The following is a 27,916-nucleotide window of genomic DNA, read 5'->3' as shown; positions in this document are numbered from 1 at the left end:
TACCCGTCCCCTGCATCCAGGGAAGGAATGATGGAGGCCAGGGAGACCATGCAGAACTTCAGCCTTTTGAGGCGTTGCAGGGCTAGAATGAGTCGGAGACACCCTTTGGCACTCGGGATTAGGAAATAACGGGACTGAAACCCTGTCCCCCAAGTTCCGAGGCACCTCCTCCACGGCTCCGACCCAGAGGAGGGCTTGAACCTCCTGGGCTAAAAGCTGCTCATGAGAAGGGTCCCTGAAGATGGACGGGGATGGGGGGTAGGAGGGAGGCGTGGAAATGAACTGTGGCGTATAACCCTCCGTATCATAGAATATCAGGGTTGGAAGGGACCTCAGGAGGTCATCTAGTACAACCCCCTGCTAAAGCAGGACCAGTCCCCAACTAAATCATCCCAGCCAGGGCTTTGTCAAGCCTGACCTTAAAAACCTCCAAAGGAAGGAGATTTCACCACCTCCCTAGGTAACACATTCCAGTGCTTCACCACCCTCCTAATGAAAAAGTTTTTCCTAATATCCAACCTAAACCTCCCCCACTGCAACTTGAGACCATTACTCCTTGTTCTGTCATCAGCTACCACTGAGAACAGTCTAGATCCATCCTCCTTGGAACCCCCTTTCAGGTATCAGAGTAACAGCCGTGTTAGTCTGTATTCGCAAAAAGAAAAGGAATACTTGTGGCACCTTAGAGACTAACCAATTTATCTGAGCATAAGCTTTCGTGAGCTACAGCTCACTTCATCGGATGCACACTGTGGAAAGTATCGAAGATCTTTTTATACACACAAAGCATACCACTACAAAAGGTTTTCTCTCCTCCCACCCCACTCTCCTGCTGGTAATAGCTTATCTAAAGTGATCACTCTCCTTACAATGCATATGATAATCAAGGTGGGCCATTTCCAGCACAAATCCAGGGTTTAACAAGAACGTCTGAGGGGCGGGGGGTGGGGGAGGTGGAGGAAAAAACAAGGGGAAATAGGTTACCTTGCATAATGACTTAGCCACTCCCAGTCTCTATTCAAGCCTAAGTTAATTGTATCCAATTTGCAAATAAACTGCGGAACCACCTGATCAACATCCTCTACAGCAAACAGGGAAAGATTAAGAATGAGCTCTCAAAACTGGATACTCTCATAAAAAACCAACCTTCCACACAAACTTCCTTGTGGCTGGACTTTACTAAAACTAGACAAGCCATTTACAACACACACTTTGCTTCTCTACAAAAGAAAAAGGACACTATACTTTCTAAACTACTACATGCCACAAGGGGCCACAGCAATGGTTCCCTCAACCCACCCAGCAATATTGTTAACCTATCCAACTATACTCTTAGCCCAGCAGAAGCAGCTGTCCTATCTCGGGGCCTCTCCTTCTGCCCCTCCACCCCCACGAACATGATACAGTTCTGTGGTGACCTAGAATCCTATTTTCGACGTCTCCGACTCAAGGAATATTTCCAACACACCTCTGAACAACATACTAATCCACAGAGACCTCCCTACCAACACTACAAAAAGAAGGATTCTAGGTGGACTCCTCCTGAAGGTCGAGACAGCAGACTGGACTTCTATATAGAGTGCTTCCGCCGACGTGCACGGGCTGAAATTGTGGAAAAGCAGCATCACTTGCCCCACAACCTCAGCCGTGCAGAACACAATGCCATCCACAGCCTCAGAAACAACTCTGACATCAGAATCAAAAAGGCTGACAAAGGAGCTGCTGTTGTCATCATGAATAGGTCGGAATATGAACAAGAGGCTGCTCGGCAGCTCTCCAACACCACTTTCTACAAGCCATTACCCTCTGATCCCACTGAGAGTTACCAAAAGAAACTACAGCATTTGCTCAAGAAACTCCCTGGAAAAGCACAAGAACAAATCCCACACAGACACACCCCTGGAACCCTGACCTGGGGTATTCTATCTGCTACCCAAGATCCATAAACCTGGAAATCCTGGACGCCCCATCATCTCAGGCATTGGCACCCTGACAGCAGGATTGTCTGGCTATGTAGACTCCCTCCTCAGGCCCTACGCTACCAGCACTCCCAGCTACCTTCGAGACACCACTGACTTCCTGAGGAAACTACAATCCATCGGTGATCTTCCAGAAAACACCATCCTGGCCACTATGGATGTAGAAGCCCTCTACACCAACATTCCACACAAAGATGGACTACAAGCCGTCAGGAACACTATGCCCGATAATAGAAAAGGAGTACTTGTGGCACCTTAGAGACTAACCAATTTATTTGAGCATAAGCTTTCGTGAGCTACAGCTCACTTCATCGGATGCATACTGTGGAAAGTGTAGAAGATCTTTTTATATACACACAAAGCATGAAAAAATACCTCCTCCCACCCCACTCTCCTGCTGGCAATAGCTCATCCAAACTGACCACTCTCCCCACAATGTGCATGACAATCAAGGTGGGCCATTTCCAGCATAAATGCAAGTTTAACCAGAAACAACACCCCCCCCACAAAGACGTTCTGGTTAAACTTGCATTTATGCTGGAAATGGCCCACCTTGATTGTCATGCACAGTGTGGGGAGAGTGGTCAGTTTGGATGAGCTATTGCCAGCGGGAGAGTGAGTTTGTGTGTGTGTGGTGGGGAGGGGGGTGAGAAAACCTGGATTTGTGCTGGAAATGGCCCACCTTGATTATCATGCACATTATAGGGAGAGTGGTTACTTTGGATGAGTTATTACCAGCAGGAGAGTGAGTTTGTGTGTGTGTGTGTGTTTTTTGGGAAAAAAGGGGGGGGGGGTGAGAAAACCTGTATTTGTGCTGGAAATGTCCCACCCTGATTTTCATGCACGTTGTAAGGAGAGTGGTCACTTTGGATAAGCTATTACCAGCAGGAGAGTGAGTTTGTGTGTGTGGTTTTTGGAGGGGGGTGAGAGAACCTGGATTTGTGCAGGAAATGGCCCACCTTGATTATCATACACATTGTGAAGAGAGTGGTCACTTTGGATGGGCTATTACCAGCAGGAGAGTGAGTTTGGGGGGGGGGGGTGGAGGGTGAGAAAACCTGGATTTGTGCTGGAAATGGCCCAACTTGATGATCACTTTAGATAAGCTATTACCAGCAGGAGAGTGGGGTGGGAGTAGGTATTGTTTCATGGTCTCTGTGTGTATATAATGTCTTCTGCAATTTCCACAGTATGCATCCGATGAAGTGAGCTGTAGCTCACGAAAGCTCATGCTCAAATAAATTGGTTAGTCTCTAAGGTGCCACAAGTACTCCTTTTCTTATTTTACATTTGGGGACAATGTATACCTTCAAATCAGCGGCACTGCTATGGGTACCCGCATGGCCCCACGGTATGCCAACATTTTTATGGCTGACTTAGAACAACGCTTCCTCAGCTCTCGTCCCCTAACGCCCCTACTCTCTTGCGCTATATTGATGACATCTTCATCATCTGGACCCATGGAAAAGAAGCCCTTGAGGAATTCCACCATGATTTCAACAATTTCCATCCCACCATCAACCTCAGCCTGGTCCAGTCCACACAAGAGATCCACTTCCTGGACACTACAGTGCTAATAAAAGATGGCCACGTAAACACCACCCTATACCGGAAACCTACTGACCGCTATTCCTACCTACATGCCTCCAGCTTTCACCCTGACCACACCACACGATCCATTGTCTACAGCCAAGCTCTGCGATACAACCGCATTTGCTCCAACCCCTCAGACAGAGACAAACACCTACAAGATCTCTATCAAGCATTCTTACAACTACAGTACCCACCTGCAGAAGTGAAGAAACAGATTGATAGAGCCAGAAGAGTTCCCAGAAGTCACCTACTACAGGACAGGCCTAACAAAGAAAATAACAGAACGCCACTAGCCGTCACCTTCAGCCCCCAACGAAAACCCCTCCAACGCATTATTAAGGATCTACAACCTATCCTGAAGGATGACCCAACACTCTCACAAATCTTGGGAGACAGGCCAGTCCTTGCCTACAGACAGCCCCCCAACCTGAAGCAAATACTCACCAGCAACCACATACCACACAACAGAACCACTAACCCAGGAACCTATCCTTGCAACAAAGCCCGTTGCCAACTGTGCCCACATATCTATTCAGGGGACACCATCACAAAGCCTAATAATATCAGCCACACTATCAGAGGCTCGTTCACCTGCACATCCACCAGTGTGATATATGCCATCATGTGCCAGCAATGCCCCTCTGCCATGTACATTGGTCAAACTGGACAGTCTCTACGTAAAAGAATAAATGGACACAAATCAGATGTCAAGAATTATAACATTCATAAACCAGTCGGAGAACACTTCAATCTCTCTGGTCACGCGATTACAGACATGAAAGTTGCAATATTACAACAAAAAAACTTCAAATCCAGACTCCAGCGAGAGACTGCTGAATTGGAATTCATTTGCAAATTGGATACAATTAACTTAGGCTTGAATAGAGACTGGGAGTGGCTAAGTCATTATACAAGGTAACCTATTTCCCCCTTGTTTTTAACTCCACCCCCCCCCACCCCCTGCCCCTCAGATGTTCTTGTTAAATCCTGGATTTGTGCTGGAAATGGCCCACCTTGATTATCATGCACATTGTAAGGAGAGTGATCACTTTAGATAAGCTATTATCAGCAGGAGAGTGGGGTGGGGGGAGAGAAAACCTTTTGTAGTGGTAAATACCCATTTTTTCATGCTTTCTGTGCATAAAAAGATCTTCGATACTTTCCACAGTATGCATCCGATGAAGTGAGCTGTAGCTCACGAAAGCTTATGCTCAAATAAATTGGTTAGTCTCTAAGATGCCACAAGTACTCCCTTTCAGGTAGTTGAAAGCACCTATCAAATCACCCCTCATTCTTCTCTTCCGCAGACTAAACAATCCCAGTTCCCTCAGCCTCTCCTCATAAGTCATGTGCTCCAGTCCCCTAATCATTCTTCTTGCCCTCCGCTGGACTCTTTCCAATTTTTCCACATCCTTCTTGTAGTGTGGCGCCCAAAACTGGACACAGTACTCCAGATGAGGCCTCGCCAGTGTCGAATAGAGGGGAACGATCACGTCCCTCGATCTGCTGGCAATGCCCCTACTTATACAGCCCAATATGCTGTTGGTCTTCTTGGCAACAAGGGCACACTGTTGACTCATATCCAGCTTCTCATCCACTGTAACCCTTAGGTCCTTTTCTGCAGAACTGCTGCCTATCTGTTCGGTCCCTAGTCTGTAGCGGTGCATGGGATTCTTCCGTCCTAAGTGCAGGACTCTGCACTTGTCCTTGTTGAACCTCATCAGATTTCTTTTGGCCCAATCCTCCAATTTGTCTAGGGCCCTCTGTATCCTATCCCTACCCTCCAGAGTATCGACCTCTCCTCACAGTTTAGTGTCATCTGCGAACTTGCTGAGGGTACAATCCACGCCATCCTCCAGATCAGTGGTCCCCAACCTTTCTGTGGGAACAGCACATTACTCTTCCCAGAAGACTGTGGCAAGGCGCAAGACACCCCGCGGCCAAAATGCCGCCGAGAAACGGTAATGCCTCTAGGTGTCGCCACTTCTCAGCAGAATTTCGGCGGCATCCCTTCTGGCCACTGCCACTTCTCGGCGGCATTTCAGCGGGCGGTTCCTCGGTGGGGTGTCCTGCAGGCGCACAATAATGCCCTGGCGGGTGCCATGGCACCCACTGGCACCGCGTTGGGGACCACTGCTCCAGATCATTAATGAAGATATTAAACAAAACTGGCCCCAGGACCAACCCTTGGGGCACTCCGCTTGATACCGGCTGCCAACTAGACATGGAGCCATTGATCACGACCCGTTGAGACCGACAATCTAGCCAGCTTTCTATCCACCTTACAGTCCATTAATCCAGCCCATACTTCTTTAACTTGCCGGCAAGAATACTGTGGGAGACCGTATCAAAAGCTTTGCTAAAGTCAAGGAACAACACGTCCACTGCTTTCTCCATATCCACAGAGCCAGTTATCTCGTCATAGAAGGCAATCAGGTTGGTCAGGCATGACTTGCCCTTGGTGAATCCATGCTGACTGTTCCTGATCACTTTTCTCTCCTTTAAGTGCTTCAGAATTGATTCCTTGAGGACCTGCTCCATGATTTTTCCAGGGACTAAGGTGAGGCTGACTGGCCTGTAATTCCCCAGATCCTCCTCCTTCCCTTTTTTAAAGATGGGCACTACATTAGCCTTTTTCCAGTCGTCCGGGACCTCCCCCGATCGCCATTGAGTTTTCAAAGATAATGGCCAATGGCTCTGCAATCACATCCGCCAACTCCTTTCGCACTCTCGGATACAGCGCATCTGGCCCCATGGACCTGTGCTCGTCCAGCTTTTCTAAATAGTCCTGAACCACTTCTTTCTCCACAGAGGGTTGGTCACCTCCTCCCCATGCTGTGCTGCCCAGTGCAGCAGTCTGGGAGCTTATCTTGTTCGTGAAGACAGAGGCAAAAAAAAAAAAAGTATTGAGTACATTAGCTTTTTCCACATCCTCTGTCACTAGGTTGCCTCCCTCATTCAGTAAGGGTCCCACACTTCCCTTGACTTTCTTCTTGCTGCTAACATACCTGTAGAAACCCTTCTTGTTACTCTTAACGTCTCTTGCTAGCTGCAACTCCCAGTGTGATTTGGCCTTCCTGATTCCACTCCTGCATGCCTGAGCAATCTTTTTAGACTCTTCCCTGGTCATTTGTCCAATCTTCCACTTCTTGTAAGCTTCTTTTTTGTGTTTAAGATCAGCAAGGATTTCACTGTTAAGCCAAGCTGGTCGCCTGCCATATTTACTATTCTTTCGACACATCGGGATGGTTTCTTCCTGCAACCTCAATAAGGATTCTTTAAAATACAGCCAGCTCTCCTGGACTCCTTTCCTCCTCATGTTATTCTCCCAGGGGATCCTGCCCATCAGTTCCCTGAAGGAGTCAAAGTCTGCTTTTCTGAAGTCCAGGGTCCGTATTCTGCTGCTCTCCTTTCTTCTTTGTGTCAGGATCCTGAACTCGACCATCTCACGGTCACTGCCTCCCAGGTTCCCATCCGCTTTTGCTTCCCCTACTAATTCTTCCCGGTTTGTGAGCAGCAGGTCAAGAAGAGCTCTGTCCCTAGTTGGTTCCTCCAGCACTTGCACCAGGAAATTGTCCCCTACACTTTCCAAAAACTTCCTGGATTGTCTATGCACCGCTGTATTGCTCTCCCAGCAGATATCAGGGTGATTGAAGTCTCCCATAAAACCAGGGCCTGTGATCTAGTAACTTCTGTTACTTGCCGGAAGAAAGCCTCTTCCACCTCATCCCCCTGATCCGGTGGTCTATAGCAGACTCCCACCACGACATCACCCTTGTTGCTCACACTTCTAAACTTAATTCAGAGACACTCAGGTTTTTCTGCAGTTTCATACCGGAGCTCTGAGCAGTCATACTGCTCTCTTACTTACAGTGCAACTCCCCCTCCTTTTCTGCCCTGCCTGTCCTTCCTGAACAGTTTATATCCATCCATGACAGTACTCCAGTCATGTGAGTTATCCCACCAAGTCTCTGTTATTCCAATCACAATATAATTCCTTGACTGTGCCAGGACTTCCAGTTCTCCCTACTTGTTTCCCAGGCTTCTTGCATTCGTGTATAGGCACTTAAGATAACTCGCTGATCGTCCCGCTTTCTCAGTATGAGACAGGAGTCCTCCCCTCTTGCGCTCTCCTGCTTGTGCTTCCTCCCGGTATCCCATTTCCCCACTTACCTCAAGGCTTTGGTCTCCTTCCCCCGGTGAACCTAGTTTAAAGCCCTCCTCACAAGGTTAGCCAGCCTACTTACGAAGATGCTCTTCCCTCTTTGTTATGTGGAGCCCGTCTCTGCCTAGCACTCTTCCTTCTCGGAACACCACCCCATGGTCAAAGAATCCAAAGCCTTCTCTCCGTACTCAGCACCCAATGGTCTGAGGTGATAAGGGACCTGCCGAGCTGAAGCAGGAGAGATGGTCCAAAACCAATAGAGAAGCAGGATCCAGTATGGGAACTGGTGTAATGCCCTCGGGTGCCCCGTCAAAAGCTCTGCTTGGAACCCCCTGAGTATCTGTGAGGGCCAGGCAGCGAGGCCGAGGCAGATGGGGGTGGCTGTCTGCACCTGTAACTTTTGTTCTGCTTTTTGAACAGGCGGGCCTGGAAAGCGGGCAGGCTGTTCGGGCTTGAAATGTTTCCTCGAAGGCACCGGGGCACTGAGATTCAAGGACTTGATGATGGCTCTGGAGGCCTTCAGGCTGTGCAGTTTGGCATCTGTTTGCTCTGAGAAGAGCAAAGTCCCTTCAAACGGAAGGTCTTGAAGAGACTGCTGGACCTTTGCCTGTAGGCCAGAGGCGTGAAGCCAGGAGCCCCTTTGCATGGGCACTGCTGACACCATAACTAGAGCCGCCGCATTCGCTGTGTCAAGGGTGGCTTGAGGGGAAGCCCTGGCCACTGCCTTCCCTTCCCTTCCACCAGAGCAACACTCTCCTGCCTGGACGCTTGAGGAAGCGAATCTTAAAATTTCAACATGAGGTCAAAGTCATATCTGCCCAGCAGTGCCTGTTGGCTGGAGCTGTGGAGCTATAGATGACTGGTAGAATACATTTTCCTACCAAAATGGTCTTGCTTTTTTGAGTCTTTTGACTTGGGGGTTTGTCCCTTACAACCCTGGCCTTTCCCTCTCATTGGCTGCCAAGGCCACCAAGGATCCGGAAGGGTGATGGGAACATACATACTCCTACCCTTTGGTGGAGACATAGTACTTCCTATCTGCCTTCTTTGACGTGGGGGGGCAGTGAGGAAGGGGTCCACCACAGGGTTTTAACTGGACCCATGATGGCCTCATTGAGAGGCAGAGCTACCTTCATTAGGGCCACTGCAGCCCAGATGTTGACCAGGCTGTTGGAGGACTTTTTAATAACCCCCACTTCCAGCCCTAAGTTTGAGGCCACCTTCTCCCATATCTCCTGGTGAGACTTGAAGTGTCCTGGGGTGGCAAAACACCCATCCCTGCTTCTTCTGGGGGGGAGGAGGAGGCAGCCTGCACCAGCATGGGACCTTCCTCCTCTCCTTCTGCACCAACCGGATCCCGTAGCTCCAGGTTCTGAGCGTCTGTACCTGGCTCAATATCGTAGTCGGGATCAGCTGCTGTTTGGTGTGGCAGAGGAATCCTTCTCTCAGACACCACTGAGTAGGAGCGCCTAGACAGGGGGGCCAGGCAGAGGAGGAAAACCCCAGGGGTTTCAAAAAGGCCATTGTATCTGCATTGGCCATTGCCCACTGAGCCAGGCACTCGGAGGAACCCCCACCCCAGGATCCACCATTGCATAGGACTGACTGGTGGGGTACTGGTACCAGTCCCTCGGCTGGGTGCAAGATCCAAACTCCAACTTGGATGATGAGTCATCTTGTGGGGACGAGGTGGGTGTGGTACCTGTTGGCTCCAAGAGATGGTGCTGAGGATCTAGGGATCGGGGCCGAGATGGGGAAGCCTGCTTCGACATAAGCAGACAGGAAGGGGCCTGGTACCAGATGGGAGCCTGGGGCAACATGCTCCCTTCTGCTTGCCTGCGCTGCTGGCACCAACTGTTGTAGCGAACATACCAGCCAGTCCCTGGCCACCAAATGCCTCCGGGATGGATGGTACCGCAACCCTGCTGGTGCCTCACTGCCCCTCTGGTGCCCGCGGCTGGCCGGGTACTGGACTCCACAGAACCTGTGAACAGGGCGGAGTCGACGGTATCGCCTGCGGAGCAGGGGCAGAGGAGTGGCCAGATGCAGGTCGTACTCCCCTGCACTCCCCATGATTGTCCTTTCTTAGAGATGGGGAACCGCTCAGACAGCTGCTGCTTATGCTTCTTTCCTGGCCCTGGGCATGGGGAACGGTGCCGAGAGTCCCATACAGACTCTCTCTGCAGCAGCTCTTCGTACCAGCACTGAGGTACACGGTGCCAAGTTTGACTGGCTTGGCTCTGAAGAAGGTTTGAGTGCGGCTTCCCTCAGGAGGGACTTCAGCCTGGCCGCCCTGTCCTGTTTCACATGTGGACTGAACTGGTGGCAGAGCTGACCACGATCCACAAGAGGAGTCTCATCCACGCACTTTAGACAGCTAGAGTGCCGGTCGCTCAAAGGCATGGGCTCGCTGCAGGAGGCCCCGGGTTTGAAGCCCGGAGACTGAGGCTTGCCCAGTTCCAGGAGCAGAGGAAACTTCGCTACGAGAGTCCAACTAACTATTTACACCAATCAACTAAAGCCAAAAGTGAGAAAACAAAGGAGGGGAAAAGGGATGGAGTAACAACGAGAGAACCACTGAGAAGCTTGAGAAGTGCAGGGCGGCTGGTCACAGACATGCAGAGATTCCAAGCCAGGCGCCCGAGGGGAGTGGGGTGGGTCAGGCAGACTCACCCACCCCTCTTCTCCTCCATGCTGCACTCCACAGGGATGAGCAGGATGTGGGCACCGATGGGGTCTCAGAGGGACCAGATCCCGAATTCCCCCATTTGCGTGTTGGGGGCAGACGCAGCTAGAGAGGGGAACACTGTTGGTGGCCAAGATGCAGGACTCAGGACAGTCTCCGGCGAGCTGGCAGCCCCAGGACTGCGAGGAGGGGGTAAATGGGGGGAGGAGGGCAGGAGGGGGCAGTCGGGACAGTGGTTGCGGAGGGGGCAATGGGGACGGAACAGCAGCTCCCCAGCGCAGGCTTAGGGGCGGGCGAGCGGAGCCCCTCTCTTAGCACTGGGGAGGCCAGTGTCCCTGTGAGCAGGTCAGGCTGGACGGGCTCAGCAGCAGGGGACCAATGGGCGAGACTAGTCAGGAGAGGGTTAAACTAGCTACAGAGGGGGCGCGCTGGGGGGCAGACACTTGGCAACCCTCCGCCCTGTCGCTTAGTCCTGGGGTAGGGCTACCAGGAACCCAGGTGTCCAGGACAGGATGGGAATTAGTTCTCATTGCTGGGATTCAAGGGGAGGTGGGGGAAAAGAGTACCACAAGGGACTGGGGACAAAGCACAATCAGGGGGCCTGGCCATGTGGCTACAGCCCCCCACATCAGGGACCGAGCAGGAAGAACGGCTCTTTACACATCTATCGATAGTGTGCAAGGGAACCAGGGGCTCCAACCAGGGGACACAGGCAGGGGTTTGTGCTGCCAGGAGCAAGGAAGCCCGGGAGTCTCTGCACGTTGCAGGGGCTGATTCTCTCACTAACTCTCCAGCCCAAGTCAATGTCAGACCCTCACTCTGCGGAGTGAAGAGGAATCTGACCTTAGATAAACTCACCTGGGAAATAAGACAAAGCGAACAATGAAGGAGGCTCACAGGTGAGCAGCTTCTCCCCAGGGCTGGGTGAATGCAGAGCTGCCTGCTCTTGTGACTTTACTGTGCGTCTCATAATAGCGGGTGGTTTTATTAAATCCCCAGTTCCTGGACTCATGGGATTAGAGGAGAGTCTCAGCTCTCTTTTTTTACAGCACTAACATCTACTCCTTCCAGCAGCAGGGAAAACTCCAGAAATGTGTCCCCTAAAGGCTCAAACCAGAGGGCAAATAAAAATAAGCTCCAATATTATCCCCAAAATACTGACGACATTTAAGCCAAACTCAGGATTTTGGGGGCCTGACTCGTGATGTCTCAAAACTTGGGGCTGTCGATATTGGGATTCCCCATCACTCGGTGTCTGGGAAATGAGACAAGACATCTCAGAGCCCTGCTCTAGCTCTAGGGTCTGACAGCATCACTGTCGTAGTTGGGAGGAACAAACCCCTCCATGCAGGAATCGCTGGGTGCCATTCTCTGGTCTGGGTGACCAGGAGGTCAGACTAGCCGGGTCTGATGGGAACTTCTGGTAGTCGCACCTCTGCTACTCTGCCCGGGAAATGATCACACACGAGGGGCGGGGGGGTCACCCGAAGGGCAGCAGAGGCAGCTGCAAGTGGGACTGGTAGCAGAAATCTTGGGTGTTTGGGGAGGGGACAGTATGAGAGTCCCACTTTGGAGGGTGTCAAAACATGTCTTTCACATGAACCCTCCATCCTGCAGTCCCTCCCCCCACCCCATGTCCCTTTGTCCCCCACATTTACACTGACTCCAGCGAGAAAATGCCCTTGAGGGCTGACCCTTCCCCCCATCCCCAACACGCATCCCTGTGTCCATTCAGCCTGTTTACATCAACTGCGCCCCCCCACCCCATGTCCCTAGGCCAGGTCGTGTCCCGCACTCACCCTCGCTCTGGTTGTAGAGCTGACTCAGGGCGTTCAGACTCGCGTTGTACCATTTCTGGTAGCGCTGTCCCCACCAGGTCCTCTCGTCCCAGAACTCCGGACCCTCGTATTGCGCCATCCACACTGGGCCAGGCTCCACCCTCTGCGTCCCGCTGGTGTAGACGTAGATGACCTGATCGTCCACGTACACAACACGGCTGAACCAGGGCATCCCCGGGCCGGGCTCCGACACCACCGTGTCCAATACACGCCTGGAGTGCTGGCCTTGGGGGGAGGGGAGGGAGAGATTGGGGGAGGGAGAGTCAGACCCAACCAGACCCTGCCAGGGAGCCCCCGGCAATACACACGGGGCGGCGCCAGCCCTCAGGAGCGCTCCTGTGGGAGGGAGACCTGGGGAAGGGCTCACAGACCCGCCTGACCGGGGAGCAAGAGATGGTGGGGTAGGAGGAGAAAGGGAGGCAGGGCTGGAGGGGGAGTGAGGAGGGGAAGGGGTGTGGAGGTACAGGGCGGCTGGAGCATGTGTGAGGAGTAGGGGAGTATATGGGGAGAGTGTACTGGGGGTGCAGGGGAGTGTGAAGAAGGAAAGGGGCCCAGGAGGGGCAGGGCTGGAGTGCGGTGTGGGGAAATGGAAGGGGGTGTTATGGGAGAGGGTGGGGCAGGAGGACTGGGGGATGGGAGATGCAGGAGCTGATGCTGGGGAAGGCAAGGTGGGCAGGGGGATGTGTCCAAGCTACAGGTGGGAGCCAGGACACTGGCTGTGCACACAATTTACTATAACTTATTCAGAACATAAGAAAGGCCAGACGGGGTCAGACCAAAGGTCCATCTAGCCCAGTGTCCGTCTGCCGACAGTGGCCAGTGCCAGGTGCCCCAGAGGGAATGAACAGACAGGAATCATGCCGGGATCCATCCCTTGTCGCCCCATTCCCAGTTTCTGACAAACAGAGGCTAGGGACACCATCCCTGCCTCATCGTGACTAATAGCCACTGACACAAGTGTCCTTCACAAACAAGCTAACACGGCTACCCCTCTGAAACTGCACATTGAGTGCATGTTTTCAGAGAACTATCCACAATGACTCCAAGATCTCTCTGGAATGGTAACAGCTAATTTAGACCCTGTCACTTTATATGTATAGTTGGGATTATGTTTTCCAGTGTACATTACTTTATATTTATTCACACTGAATTTCATTTACCATTTTGTTGCCCAGTCACCCAGTTTTGTAAGATCATAGAATCATAGATTAGGGTTGGAAGAGACCTCACGAGGTCATCTAGTCCAACCCCCTGCTCAAAGAAGGACCAACCCCAACTAAATCATCCCAGCCAGGGCTTTGTCAAGACGAGCCTTAAAAATCTCTAAGGAAGGAGATTCCACCACCTCCCTAGGTAACCCATTGCAGTGCTTCACCACCCTCCTAGTGAAATAGTGTTTCCTAATATCCAACCTAGACCTCCCCCACTGCAACATGAGACCATTGCTCCTTGTTCTGTCTTCTGCCACCACTGAGAACAGCCGAGCTCCATCCTCTGTGGAACCCCCTTTCAGGTAGTTGGGGCTGCTCTCAAATCCCGCCTCACCCATCTCTTCTGCACACTAAATTAACACAGTTCCCTCAGCCTCTCCTCAGAAGTCATGTGCCCCAGCCCCCAATTATTTTCGTTACCCTCCACCGGAGTCTTTCCAATTTGTCCAAATCCTTTCTGTAGTTGGGGAATCAAAACTGGACACAATACTCCAGATGTGGCCTCACCAGTGCCGAAGAGAGGGGAAGAATCACTTCCCTCGATCTGCTGGCAATGCTCCTGCTAATGCAGCCCAATATGCCATTAGCCTTCTTGGCAAGAAGGGCACACTGCTGACTCGTCTCCAGCTTCTCATCCACTGTAATCCCCTTTGTAACTCTTCACAGTCTGCTTTGGTCTTCACTTATTCATGCTGTGGCTGCACACCAGGTCCCCTGTAGGGATCGGGCCCCCTGTCGTGCCAGTCACTGCACAGGCCCTGCCCCACAGAGTTCACAGGCTGATCCCCCAGCCCCACAGGCAGGATCAGGGCCAAAGGGGATGGGGAAGGACGACAGCTCCCAAAGCGCCTGATGATGCAGAGACGGAATCCCTGATCCCTTCACCCACGTGAGTGTCCCACTGACGTCAGACACAGCTCTGGGGAGTTAAGCACACGTCTGGGGGGGGGGGGGTCAGGACCTGGGGAGGCGGGGGGGCAGGCTGACGCAGGCTGGTGACTTATTTGGTCCCGTTAGTTCCTCAGTGTCTCAGGGGTTATTTAGTCTCAGATCCTGCAGCCTCGCAGTGTGGACCCTCACTCACTCTCACAGCCCCCTGGAGCCTTCCCTCACCTCAGTAATGTGATACACAGCGTCTGCAGGATCGGGGCCTTGCTCCCTAGTTCCTAATGGCCAGTTACAGACCAGAGGCTCCCCCCCTGCCCCCCCGTGCTGGACGCTGGACACACACAACAGGCACAGCCCTGCCCTGGCTTATGTATGAGCTGAAGAACAGAGGATCTAACGGGGACAGAGCTCTCCCCTTTTCTTCCCCTCAGCTCCTCCGGCTGCCGAACGCCCTGCGTCCCTCCTGCCAGCACCAGCCACTGTCCACTTCACTCCCCTTCAGTCACAATCAGACGCCGGATCCGGCGAGCAGGGCTGCTGATGCTGCTCCTCCCTGGCTAACTAATTAAAGAGAGTCAGTGGAACAGGGGGACTGGACCTAGGGTCTCCCACCACCCGGGTGAAGGCTCCAACCACCCGGCTACAGAGCCATTCTCAAGCCCCTGCTCTCTGGCCCAGTTCTACTTTTCCCCAGTGGAATAGCTCCCACGGGAGCGATGGAGGGGGCCCCACAGCAGAGTACCCCACAGCGCAGGGACTAGGGCACCCTGTGAGGTGGCAGAGCCCTGCTCAAATCCAGTCTCCCCCACAGGCAGAGGGAGCCTGAAACCAGGTGTCTCCTACCCCCCAGGTGATGCCCAAATCACTCGGTTCCTCCCACACTGTTGTGTGAGCTCATAGAATATCAGGGTGGAAGGGACTTCAAGAGGTCATCTCGTCCAACCTCCTGCTCAAAACAGGACCAACCCCTACTAAATCGTCCCAGCCAGGGCTTTGTCAAGCCTGACTCATAGACTCTAAGGTCAGAAGGGACCATTATGACCATCTAGTCTGACCTCCGGCACAAAGCAGGCCACAGAATCTCACCCACCCACTCCTGCGAAAAACCTCTCACCTATGTCTGAGCCACTGAGGTCCTCAAATCAGGATTTGAAGACCTCAAGGAGCAGAGAATCCTCCACCAAGTGTCCCGTGCCCCACACTGCAGAGGAAGGCGGAAAAACCCCAGGGCCTCTTCCAATCTGCCCTGGAGAAAAATTCCTTCCCGACCCCAATTATGGCAATCAGCTAAACCCTGAACATGTGGGAAAGACTCACGAGCCAGATACCCGGAAAGAATTCTCTGTAGTAACTCAGATCCCCCCCAACATCCCATCACAGGCCATTGGGCCTATTTACCACTAGTAGACAAAGATCAACTAATAGCCAAAATCATGTTATCCCATCATATCATCTCCTCCATAAACTTATCAAGCTTAGTCTTGAAGCCAGTTATGTCTTTTGCCCCCACTGCTTCCCTTGGAAGGCTGTTCCAGAACTTCACTCCTCTGATGGTTAGAAATCTTCCTCTAATTTCAAGTCTAAACTTCCTGATGGCCAGTTTATAGCCATTTGTTCTTGTGTCCACATTGGTACTGAGCTTAAATAATTCCTCTCCCTCTCCGGTATTTATCCCTCTGATATATTTAGAGAGAGCAATCCTATCTCCCCTCAGCCTTCTTTTGGTTAGGCTAAACAAGCTCCTTGAGTCTCCTTTCATAAGACAGGTTTTCCATTCCTCGGATCATCCTAGTAGCCCTTCTCTGTACCTATTCGAGTTTCAATTCATCCTTCTTAAACATGGGAGACCAGAACTGCACACAGTTTTCCAGGTGAGGTCTCACCAGTGCCTTGTAGAACGGTACTAAAACCTCCTTATCTCGACTGGAAATACCTCGCCTGCTGCACCCAAGACCGTATTAGCTTTTTTCACGGCCATATCACATTGGCGGCTCATAGTCATCCTGTGGTCAACCAGTACTCCAAGGTCCTTCTCCTCCTCCGTTCCTTCTAATTGATGTGTTCCCAGCTTATAACTAAAATTCTTGTTATTAATCCCTAAATGCATGACCTTACACTTCCCACGATTAAATTTCATCCTATTAATATCACTCCAGTTTACAAGATCATCCAGATCTTCCTGTATGATATCCCGGTCCTTCTCTAAATTGGCAATACCTCCAGGCTTTGTGTCATCCGCAAACTTTATTAGCACACTCCCACTTTTTGTGCAGAGATCAGTAATAAGATTAAATCAGATTGGTCCCAAAACCGATCCCTGAGGAACTCCACTGGTAACCTCCCTCTAGCCTGACATTTCACCTTTCAGTAGGACCCGCTGTAGTCTCCCCTTTAACCAATTCCTTATCCACCTTTCAATTTTCATATTGATCCCCATCTTTTCCAATTTAACTAATAATTCTCCATGTGGTACCGTATCAAACGCCTTACTGAAATCGAGGTAAATTAGATCCACTGCGTTCCTTTTGTCTAAAAAATCTGTTACTTTCTCAAAGAACGAGATCAGGTTGGTTTGGCATGATCGACCTTTTGTAAAACCATCTTGTATTTTTACCCATTTACCATTGACCTCAATGTCCTTAACTACTTTCTCCTTCAAAATTTTTTCCAAGACCTTGCATACTACATATGTCGAACTAACAGGCCTATAATTACCCGGATCACTTTTTTTTCTCCTTTCTTAAAAATAGCAACTATGTCAGCAATTCTCCTATCATACGGTACAACCCCTGAGTTGACAGATTCATTACAAATTCTTGCTAATGGGCTTGCAATTTCATGTGCCAGTTCCTTTAATATTCTTGGATGAAGATTATCTGGGCCCTCCGATTTAGTCCCATTAAGTTGTTTGAGTTTCGCTTCTACCTCAGTTATGGTATTATCTGCCTCCATCTCCTCCTTCCCATTTGTCATGCTACCATTATCCCTAAGATCCTCATTAGCCTTATTAAAGACTGAGGCAAAGTATTTGTTTAGATATTGGGCCATTAGATTATCCTTGACCTCCACTCCACCCTCAGTGCTTAGCGGTCCCACTTCCTCTTTCTTGGTTTTCTTCTTCTTGACATGGCTATAGAACCTTTTACTATTGGTTTTAATTCTCTTTGCAAGGTCCATCTCACTTTATCCCTTTATGTTCTGACCACAATAAGGTAGCTTTCCTTGCTGATCCCTCCCATCTTCCACTCCTTCTATGCTTTCTCCTTTTTCTTAATCACCTCTCCGAGATGCTTGCTCATCCAGCTTGGTCTACAACTCCTGCCTATGAATTTCTTCCCCTTTCTTGGGATGCAGGCTTCCGATAGCTTCTGCAGCTTTGGTTTAAAGTAATCCCAGGCCTCCTCTGCCTTTAGATCCATAAATTCTTCAGTCCAATCCACTTGCCTAACTCATTTCCTTCATTTTTGAAAGTCAGCCCTTTTGAAATCAAAAACCCTAGTGGCAGATTTATTTTTGTTGATCCTTCCGTTCAGTTTGAACTGAATTAGCTCATGATCACTCGAGCCAAGGTTGTCCAATACAACCATTTCTTCTGTGAGGTCCTCACTCCTCACCAAAACCAAATCTAGAGTGGTACCCCCTCTTGTCGGTTCAGCAACTACTTGATGAAGGAATCGATCGGCTATCGCATCTAGGAACATCTGAGCCCTGTTATTATTAGTAGCACTCGTCCTCCAGTCTAGATCTGGGAAGTTAAAGTCTCCCACGATCACGCAGTTCCCATTAGTATTTACTTCATTAAAAACATTAAAGAGGTCTCTATCCATATCCAAATCAGATCCCGGTGGTCTATAGCACACTCCAAGCACTATCCCAGGGGAGGCTCTAGTAGCTTTCTTTCCCAATGTGATTTCTGACCTTAAAAACCTCTAAGGAAGGAGATTCCACCACCTCCCTAGGTAACCCATTCCAGTGCTTCACCACCCTCCTAGTGAAACAGTGTTTCCTAATATCCAACCTAGACCTTCCCCACTGCAATTTGAGACCATTGCTCCTTGTTCTGTCATCTGCCACCACTGAGAACAGTCTAGATCCATCCTCCTTGTAACCCCCTTTCAGGTAGTTGAAAGCAGCTATCAAATCCCCCCTCAGTCTTCTCTTCTGCAGACTAAATAATCCCAGTTCCCTCAGCCTCTCCTCATAAATCACGTACTCCAGCCCCCTAATCATTTTTGTTGCCCTCTGCTGGACTCTCTCCAATTTTTCCACATCCTGCTTGTAGTGTGGGGCCCAAAACTGGACACAGGACTCCAGATGAGGCCTCACCAATGTCGAATAGAGGGGAATGATCACGTCCCTCGACCTGCTGGCAATGCTCCTACTTATACAGTCCAAAATGCCGTTTGCCCTTGTTGCCAAGCAGGGCATACTGTTGACTCATATCCAGCTTCTCGTCCACTGTAACCCCTAGGTCCTTTTCTGCAGAACTGCTGCCTAGCTACTCGGTCCCTAGTCTGTGGCAGTGCATGGGATTCTTCCATCCTAAGTGCAGGACTCTGCACTTGTCCTTGTTGAACCTCATCAGATTTCTTTTGGCCCAATCCTCTAATTTGTCTTGGTCACTCTGTATCCTATCCCTACCCTCCAGCCTATCTACCACTCCTCCCAGTTTAGTGTCATCTGCAAACTTGCTGAGGGTGCAATCCACGCCATCCTCCAGATCATTAATGAAGATATTGAACAAAACCGGCCCCAGGACTGACCCTTGGGGCACTCCGCTTGATACAGGCTGCCAACAAGACATGGAGCCATTGATCACTACCCATTGAGCCAGATGATCTAGCCAGCTTTCTGTCCACCTTATAGTCCATTCACCCAGCCCATACTTCTTTAACTTGCTGGCAAGAATACTGTGGGAGACCGTATCAAAAGCTTTGCTGAAGTCAAGGAATAACACGTCCACTGCTTTCCCCTCATTCACAGAGCCAGTTACCTCATTATAAAAAGCAATTAGGTTAATCAGGCATGACTTGCCCTTGGTGAATCCATGCTGACTGTTCCTGATCACTTTCCTCTCCTCTAAGTGCTTCAGAATTGATTCCTTGAGGGCCTGCTCCATGATTTTTCCACGGACTGAGCTGAGGCTGACTGGCCTGCAGCGTGGGGCCCAAAACTGTGAACACTGGGGGGCCTGATTCTGGGATTTAGGCACCTTAGCCCCTTTATGGCTCTAGCCCTTGGACAATGCAGTGATGGGAGCAACAGGGACACTACGGCTCAGAGTCTGATCCCGCTCCTGTCTCTCAGAGGCCTGGCTCCCTGCCTCTGACACTGCCCTGCAGCGGCCTCTGCTCCCCACTCGCCTGCTGCTTCCAGCCACTCCCTCTCCCCTCCTCACTCCATCTCTTCTTTTGCAGAGCCCTGCACCTAATTTCTCTCTTTTCTTCTCTACATGCTGCTGTTGTCTGCCATCCACCCCGCTCCTCCCCTCAGTCACCCTCCCTGGTCCCCACCCCAGGTCTCCCTCCCTTTCCTCAGCTTCCCACACTCGTCCTCAGTAACTTCAGCTTCCAAGGCGATGGCCCATCCGACTCTCTGCTCCCCATCTCCTCACCCTCCCCTCTACATTCACCTGGCCGCCCTGCGTCAGCTCCCCGACTCTCCAAAAGGGCCATGCACTGGACTTGGGTTCACCAAGCCCTGCTCTCTGAACTCTCTGGTGGGGCTCCCCTGCTCCGATCATCACCTGCTCTTTCTCAGCATCACCCACCAATCACCTCTCCCCATGATTTGTAATGTGGGTGCCTCAATTTCCCCTATAAGCTGCATGGTTATCAAGGTGGGGGAAAAGGTTGTATACGCTGCAGAGATCCAGGTGTGACTGATGCCTCACTATCTGGGGTCTGAGCTCCATGCTCATGGGGAGTCCCAGAAGACAACTGCCTGGACATTTGGCACCAAGCAACTAATGACGATGGATGACCCATTCTCTGCAGGAAGCCAACCAGCTGTGACCAGCTGGAAAACAAAGAGCCGAAGACGAGTCCAGATGACAATGTTTGGCAGGAACAAGAACAAAAGACTAAGGAGGGGCCCCTTGGGGCTAAGTGTGGGCTGCTGGAGGGAGGAGAAGTTTCTGGACTGGAACAAAAGAGAAAGTTCTGGACAGACCCAGATGGACATGCTGTAACTTTCCATTCTCTAATGGTTAGGTTAAGTTTAGAGGAGAGAGCAACAAGAGTGATGTCGTGGTGGGCTTGTGCTATAGACCACCAGACCAGGAGGATGAGGTAGACAAGGCTTTCTTCAGACAACTAACAAGTTTCCAGATCACAGGCCCTGGTTCTCATGGGGGACTTCAATCACCCTGACATCTGCTGGGAGAGCAATACAGCAGTGCACAGAGAATCCAGGAAGTTTTTGGAGAGTGTTGGGGACAACTTCCTGGTGCAAGTGCTGGAGGAACCAACTAGGGACAGAGCTCTTCTTGACCTGCTGCTCACAAACCGGGAAGAATTAGTAGGGGAAGCAAAAGCGGATGGGAACCTGGGAGGCAGTGACCGTGAGATGGTCAAGTTCAGGATCCTGACAAAAGGAAGAAAGAAGAGCAGCAGAATACAGACCCTGGATTTCAGAAAAGCAGATTTTGACTCCCTCAGGGAATTGATGGGCAGGATCCCCTGAGAGGCTAATATGAAGGGGAAAGGAGTCCGGGAGAGCTGGCTGTATTTTAAAGAAGCCTTATTGAGGGCACAGGAACAAACCATCCCGATGTGCAGAAAGAATGGCAAATATGGCAGGTGACCAGCTTGGCTTAACAGTGAAAATCTTCGGTGAACTTAAATACAAAAAGGAAGCTTACAAGAAGTGGAAACTAGATGACTAGGGAGGAGTATAACCATATTGCTCGAGCATGCAGGGGTGTAATCAGGAAGGCCAAAGCACAATTGGAGTTGCAACTAGCAAGGGATGTGAAGGGTAACAAGAAGGGTTTCTACAGGTATGTTAGCAACAAGAAGGTGGTCAGGGAAAGTGTGGGACTCTTACTGAATGGGGGAGGCAACTTAGTGACAGATGATGTAGAAAAAGTTGAAGTACTCACAATGCTTTTTCTGCCGGTCTTCACAGACAAGGTCAGCTCCCAGACTGCTGCACTGGGCAGCAGAGTATGGGGAGGAGGTGAGAAGCCCTCAGTGGTGAAAAGAACAGGTTAAGGACTATTTAGAAAAGCTGGACATGCACAAGTCCATAGAGTCGGATCTAGTGCCTCCGAGGGTGCCGAGAGAGTTGGCTGATGTGATTGCAGAGTCATTGGCCATTATCTTTGAAAACCTGAGGCCATTGGAGGAGATGCCGGACGACTGGAAAAAGGCAAATATAGTGTCCATCTTTAAAAAAGGGAAGAACAAGAATACAGGGAACTACAGACCTGTCAGCCTCACTTCAGTCCCTGGAAAAATCATGGAGCAGAGCCTCAAGGAATCCATTTTGAAGCACTTGGAGGAGAGGAAGCTGATCAGGAACAGCCAACATGGATTCACCAAGAGCAAGTCATGCCTGACCAACCTGATTGCCTTCTATGATGAGAAAACTCGCTCTGTGGATATGGGGAAACCAGTGGACGTGTTATTCCTTGACTTTAGCAAAGCTTTTGATACGGTGTCCCACAGTATTCTTGTCAGCAAGTTAAAGAAGTATGGATTGGATGAATGGACTATAAGGTGGATAAAAAGCTGGCTAGATTGTCGGGCTCAACGGGTAGGGATCAACGGCTCGATGTCTAGCTGGCAGCCAGTATCAAGCAGTGCGCCCCAGGGGTCGGTCCTGGGGCCGGTTTTGTTCAACATTTTTATTAATGATCTGGATGATGGGATGGATTGTACCGTCAGAATGTTTGCGGATGACACTAAGGTAGGGGGATAGGTAGATATGCTGGAGGGTAGGCACAGGGTCCAGGGTGACCAAGACAAATTAATGGATTGGGCCAAAAGAAATCTGATGAGGTTCAACAAGGACAAGTGCAAAGTCCTGCACTTAGGATGGAAGCATCCCATGCACCGCTACAGGCTGCGGACCGACTGGCTAAGCGGCAATTCTCCAGAAAAGGACCGGGGGATGACAGTGCGTGAGAAGCTGGAGATGAGTCAGCGGTGTGCCCTTGTTGCCAAGAAGGCCAACGGCATATTGGGCTGCATTAGTCGGAGCATTGCCAGCAGATCGAGGGAAGAGATTATTCCCCTGTATTCGGCACTGGTGAGGCCACATCTGGAGTATTGCGGCCAGTTTTGGTCCCCCCCACTAAACAAAGGATGTGGACAAATTGGAGAGAGTCCAGTGGAGGGCAACGAAAATGACTAGGGGGCTGGGGCACATGACTTATGAGGAGAGGCTGAGAGAACTGGCGTTATTTAGTCTGCAGAAGAAAAGAGTGAGGGGGGAATTTGATAGCAGCCTTCAACTACCTGAAGGGGGGTTCCAAAAAGGAAGCAGCTCATCTGTTCTCAGTGGTGGCAGAGGACAGAACAAGGAGCAATGGTCTCAAGTTGCAGTGGGGGAGGTCTAGGTTGGATATTAGGAAACACTATTTCACTAGGAGGGTGGTGAAGCACTGGAATGGGTTACCTAGGGAGGTGGTGGAATCTCCCTCCTTAGAGGTTTTTAAGGTCCAGCTTGACAAAGCCCTGGCTGGGATGATTTAGTTGGGGTTGGTCCTGCTTTGAGCAGGGGGTTGGATTAGATGACCTCCTGAGGTCTCTTCCAACCCATGTCTTCCATGGTTCTATGACCCCGTAGGGCCAGGCTGCTCTGGGGCCTAACCCTCTTTAGGTCAAACCAAGCCTGTTACTGAGGTGACATAAGGGCACCAATGCACCTTAAACCACTTCAAACAAACCCCAAACCCACCCGCTGCCTCACCCAGCTCAATACGGGCTGCTGAGCTCCTCAGGGTCTGAGCTGCTGCCTCCTGGGGAGCAAGGAAGATTCAAGTGCATGCCGGGAAAAGCAGGATGTGCCTTCCCCTCTCCGCACCCCACCCTGCAGGGATCCGGAAGCTCTTTACCGGCAGGGTCAGGAGATCCCAACCGCACAAACGCAGCAGCTGTTCTGTGCTCTGCAGCGGGGGCTCGCGCCCAAACGAAGACCTGACTAACGCACAGATCCAGGGGCTCCAAACTCTCCCCCGCCCTGCGGCGCCAACACGCGGCCAGAGAGCGAGCGGGGTTGACGTCTCCTCCCTGGGACGACGCCTCGAACGACCTGCTTCCAGGACAGACAGGACCCACTGGGGACTGTGGGCGCGACCAGACTGGTGCTGACGCAGCCCAGCTGGACGGAGCCAAGGACGAGCCGCACTCGGGAGTCCCGGGCCCCGGGGTGAAACCCGGCGTGAGGAACCGTCTGGGAGCCATTAAAGGTCCGAGAGACCCAAGAAGCCTTTTCCCGTCACTGAACCCGGGTCTGTCTGGGGGTCAATTTACTCCCTCCGCTAACCCTGAGCCCGGCTCTGCCCACAGGACGCGGGTCTGAGAGCCCCCCGGCCCGGAGACGCGGCAGGGACCCAGCCTGGGCAGCGCCTGGCCCCGGGGACGCCCCGCAGCCCGGGAGCCTCACGGGGCCGTGAGGGGCTTGTCGGCGGGTGCAGCACCCATGGGTGCCGGTCCGAGCGGGGCCGCACCCCCGGCTGGGGGCGGTCGGTGTGGGATGCCGGGGTCACCGCTCGGGTCGGGGGCGCTCAGCCCCCCACGGCACATTGTCCCCGCAGCCCCCGGCAGCGCCGGGCACAAGGGGGCCAGGACCCCCCCCCCCGGTCACTATAGCAACGTCACTGATCCCTGTCAGCGGCCGCTCAGTGCCGGGGGGGCGCGGGGGGGGTCTCCCGACACCTCTGAACGCAGAGCCCAGAACCGCCCCCCCCCAGCACCCAGCTCCCTGCACCCCCCAGCACCCCCCCGGCCCGGCTGCCCGCCCCCGGCACCCAGCTCCCCGCCCCCCCCCCGGCCCGGCTGCCCCCCGACCCCCAGCTCCCTGCACCCCCCAGTTCCCCCCGGCCCGGCTGCCCCCCCCGATACTCACGGGATCGGGCCCCCGGCAGGGCTGCAGCCCCCAGCAGCGGCAGCAGGAGGCGCAGCGCCAGGCCCGGACCCCCCGCAGCGCGGCCGGACGCGGCCCCGGGACCCGAGAACGCCGCGGGGGGCGGAGCCAGCTCCCGCCGCGGGAGCCCCCGGCCCGCTGGGATTGGCTGGGGGGGGGAGCGTCCCGCCAATGGCGACGCGGAGGCCCGGGGCCGTCACCGGTCGCTGGGCAGACCCCGGCGGGCGAGGGAAGGGACAGTCCGAGCGGGAGAGGACGGGCGGGTTCGGCGCGGCGGGGACCGTGGCCTCGGGGCTGCCCGGCCCGGAGCCGCGACTCGCTCCCCGGCCGAGGCCGCTGTTCCATGGACGCCGAGGCTGGAGGTTCCCCTGCTTCGGGCTGGAGCTCGGGGGGGCCGCACCCCCCGGCTGGGGGCGGCCGGCGGGAGAGGGGGGGTCACAGCTCGGGCCGGGCCCCCGCCCCCCCATTGCCCCCCGCCCCCGGCCGGGGACCCCCCGCCGAGCCCCCAGGGGCCCCGCAGCCCGCGGGGGACGGGCCCGCGGCGGCTCCGGCTCCGGTCGGTCCGGGGGCCCAGGGCCGGGGCTCTCGCCGCCCTCCCGGGGCTCGGCCGCGGCTCTGGCCGGCGAGGGGCTCGGACCGCGTCGCGGGGCCGGTGAACGAAGCGCTCGGCGCCGCTCTCCCCTCGGGGGAGTGAGACACAATCACCCCGGGCACCCCACAGCGCCGCCACCCCGCCTGGGGAGGGGGAGAGGAGTCCGGGCTCCGGCCCCCTGCTCTGCCCCCCAGACCCCGCCTCCCGCCCAGAGCCAGGGAGAGAACCCAGGAGTCCGGGCTCCAGCCCCCTGCTCTGCCCCCTAGACCCCGCCTCCCTCCCAGAGCCAGGGAGAGAACCCAGGAGTCCGGGCTCCAGCCCCCTGCTCTGCCCCCTAGACCCTGCCTCCCTCCCAGAGCCAGGGAGAGAACCCAGGAGTCCAGGCTCCAGCCCCCTGCTATACCCCCCTAGACCCCACCTCCCTCCCAGAGCCAGGGAGAGAACCCAGGAGTCCTGGCTCCAGCCCCCTGCTCTACCCCCCTAGACCCCACCTCCCTCCCGGAGCCAGGGAGAGAACCCAGGAGTCCGGGCACCAGCCCCCTGCTCTACCCCCCTAGACCCCGCCTCCCTCCCAGAGCCAGGGAGAGAACCCAGGAGTCCGGGCTCCAGCCCCCTGCTATACCCCACTAGACCCCGCCTCCCTCCCAGAGCCAGGGAGAGAACCCAGGAGTCCGGGCACCAGTCCCCTGCTCTACCCCCCTAGACCCCGCCTCCCTCCCAGAGCCAGGGAGAGAACCCAGGAGTCCGGGCTCCAGCCCCCTGCTCGACCCCACTAGACCCCACCTCCCTCCCAGAGCCAGGGAGAGAACCCAGGAGTCCAGGCTCCAGCCCCCTGCTCTGTTCCTCTAGACCCCACCTCCCTCCCAGAGCCAGGGAGAGAACCCAGGAGTCCAGGCTCCAGCCCCCTGCTCTACCCCACTAGACCCCACTTCTCTCCCAGAGCAAGGGAGAGAACCCAGGAGTCCTGGCTCCAGCCCCCTGCTCTAACCCCTAGACCCCACTTCCCTCCCGGAGCAAGGGCTAGAACCGAGGAGTCCTGGCTCCAGCCCCCTGCTCTACCCCACTAGACCCCACCTCCCTCCCAGAGCCAGGGAGAGAACCCAGGAGTCCGGGCTCCAGCCCCCTGATCTAGGCAGAGGCAGACGATGACCTACCCCCTTTACTTTCTCTGCTTTTGCAGGTCACTCAGCTGTTTACATCATTTCTGGGAACTCTTTTTGGTGCGTCTCCTCCTCTGGCCGGGAGAGGAGGTTCCCAGGCTCTGGGGCCTGGGAAGGTTGCCCCACGCTGCAATAGGGTCACTGTGGGCGTCAGTATCACTGGGTTTTGGATCCTGCCCTGGGCTGGTCTCTCCTGGTCTGGGGAGCCAGGCTCATGGGAAACTTCCCCATCTGGGATGCTGTCAAGGCGGATTCCCCACTGGCACTTCGAGCGCAGAAGGTGGGGATCCACAAGGTCTCTACACATTAATACTGGCCACTCCAGGCTTGAATTAAACTCCCACGGTTCCAGATCCCCCTGGCCTTGGGCTGGGAAATGCTGCCACCAAATGCAGAACCCCTCTGAGAGCCCAGGAAGGCACACTCGGGAATTCCTTCCTGTGGGGTACCCCCAAGCTCTTCCCCCCCCCACCCCCAGGGAAGAGCTGAGAAAAGGAAAAGAAAAAGAAATCAACTGTTACCACCAACTAACTGAAATACGTGCACGGACCTCGAAAGACACAGAAATCCAAGCGTGTTCTTAAAAAAGGTAAATTTTATTAAGAAAGAAAGAGAGAAAGAAAGAAAGAAAGAACAAGCATGTGGAGACTCAGGCAGTTGCTAGATATTAAAAGAGCAGCTGCAAGGATTCAGCACCAAGAGTGACGTTCTTGGGGTCCCGCTTAAAGGTTACAAAAACTCCTGCGCTTCAGGGCAGGGCAAAGCAAGTCACAAAGTTCCATGAAAGTGCCCTTACGCATGCGAAAGTTTCGCAGCCACTGGGAATCATCCCAGACCCGCAACACTATGCGGTCCCACCAGTCTGTGCTTGTTTCCCAGGCCCAGAATCGGCGTTCCACCGCATGAACCTGCCCCATTAGCACCATGATGCCCACATTGGCAGGGCCCCTGCTTTGAGAGAAGTCTGTGTCCATGTCCTGATCACTCACGTCACCGCGCTGACATCGCCTACTCGCCCGGTATCGCTTTGCCAGGTTCTGGTGCTGCATATACTGCTGGGTAACGCGTGTGGTGTTTAATGTGCTCCTAATTGCCCAAGTGAGCTGAGCGGGCTCCATGCTTGCCGTGGCATGGCGTCCGCACAGGTAACTCAAGAAAAAAGGTGCGAAACGATTGTCTGCTGTTGCTTTCACGGAGGGAGGGAGGGAACGGGGGCCTGATGATATGGACCCAGAACCACCCACGACAGTGTTTTAGCCCCATCAGGCACTGGGATTTCTACCCAGAATTCCAGTGGGGAGCGGAGACTGCGGGAACTGTGGGATGGCTACCCACAGTGCAACGCTCCGGAAGTCGACGCTAGCCTCGGTACTGTGGAAGCGCTCTGCCGAGTTAATGCACTTAATGCACTTAGAGCATTTTGTGTGGGGACACACACAAATCGACTATCTAAAAACGATTTCTAAAAAACCGACTTCTATAAATTCGACCTAATTTCGTAGTGTAGACATACCCTTAGAACTTAGTAAGCAATCTAGCTAGGTATGTGTTAGATTATGATTTCTTTAAATGGCTGAGAAAATAGCTGTGCTGAAGAGAATGAATATTCCTGTCTGTGTGTCTTTTTTGTAACTTAAGGTTTTGCCTAGAGGGATTCTTTATGTTTTGAATCTAATTACCCTGTAAGGTATCTACCATCCTGATTTTACAGA

At 53.1% G+C, this 27,916-nt stretch overlaps 2 protein-coding genes and 1 long non-coding RNA gene across 9 annotated transcripts in view; 1 reads left to right on the top strand and 2 right to left on the bottom strand.

The window, feature by feature from the left end:
• LOC102929674 (class I histocompatibility antigen, F10 alpha chain) overlaps positions 1-24,807 on the bottom strand; it is a 127,464-nt gene extending 102,657 nt beyond the window's left edge. For 2 of the 6 annotated variants that reach the window (XM_043545683.1, XM_043545685.1), the window contains exons 1-2: positions 24,435-24,807; positions 23,277-23,325 (exon numbers count right to left, since the gene is read on the bottom strand). In XM_043545683.1, the coding sequence (XP_043401618.1) occupies positions 23,277-23,325; positions 24,435-24,797 (412 nt within the window). In that variant the 5' untranslated portion in view covers positions 24,798-24,807. Of the gene's footprint in view, positions 1-12,222; positions 12,487-23,276; positions 23,326-23,421; positions 23,840-24,434 lie in introns of those variants that run through there. The other 4 variants (XM_043545684.1, XM_043545687.1, XM_043545688.1 and 1 more) reach the window with 4 other exon arrangements.
• Positions 1-27,916, bottom strand: part of LOC102930774 (class I histocompatibility antigen, F10 alpha chain) — a 1,343,638-nt gene that overhangs the window by 19,293 nt on the left and 1,296,429 nt on the right. Inside the window, exon 1 of one of the 2 annotated variants that reach the window (XM_043545705.1) lies at positions 11,282-11,408. The exons of the other annotated variant lie outside the window; for it this stretch is intronic. Coding sequence (XP_043401640.1) covers positions 11,282-11,393 — 112 coding nt within the window. The 5' untranslated portion in view covers positions 11,394-11,408. Of the gene's footprint in view, positions 1-11,281; positions 11,409-27,916 lie in introns of those variants that run through there. 2 annotated transcript variants of the gene reach the window in all.
• LOC119566052 overlaps positions 26,053-27,916 on the top strand; it is a 302,951-nt gene continuing 301,087 nt past the window's right edge. The window contains exon 1 of the long non-coding RNA XR_005225032.2: positions 26,053-26,793. This is a non-coding gene — a long non-coding RNA (uncharacterized LOC119566052). The remainder of the gene's footprint in view (positions 26,794-27,916) is intronic.

The sequence above is a fragment of the Chelonia mydas genome, chromosome 4 (assembly GCF_015237465.2).
Source record: "Chelonia mydas isolate rCheMyd1 chromosome 4, rCheMyd1.pri.v2, whole genome shotgun sequence".
Lineage (NCBI taxonomy): Eukaryota > Metazoa > Chordata > Testudines > Cheloniidae > Chelonia > Chelonia mydas.
The sequence above is the reverse complement of the archived record's forward strand: the minus strand, read 5'-3'. Positions and strand labels throughout refer to the sequence as shown.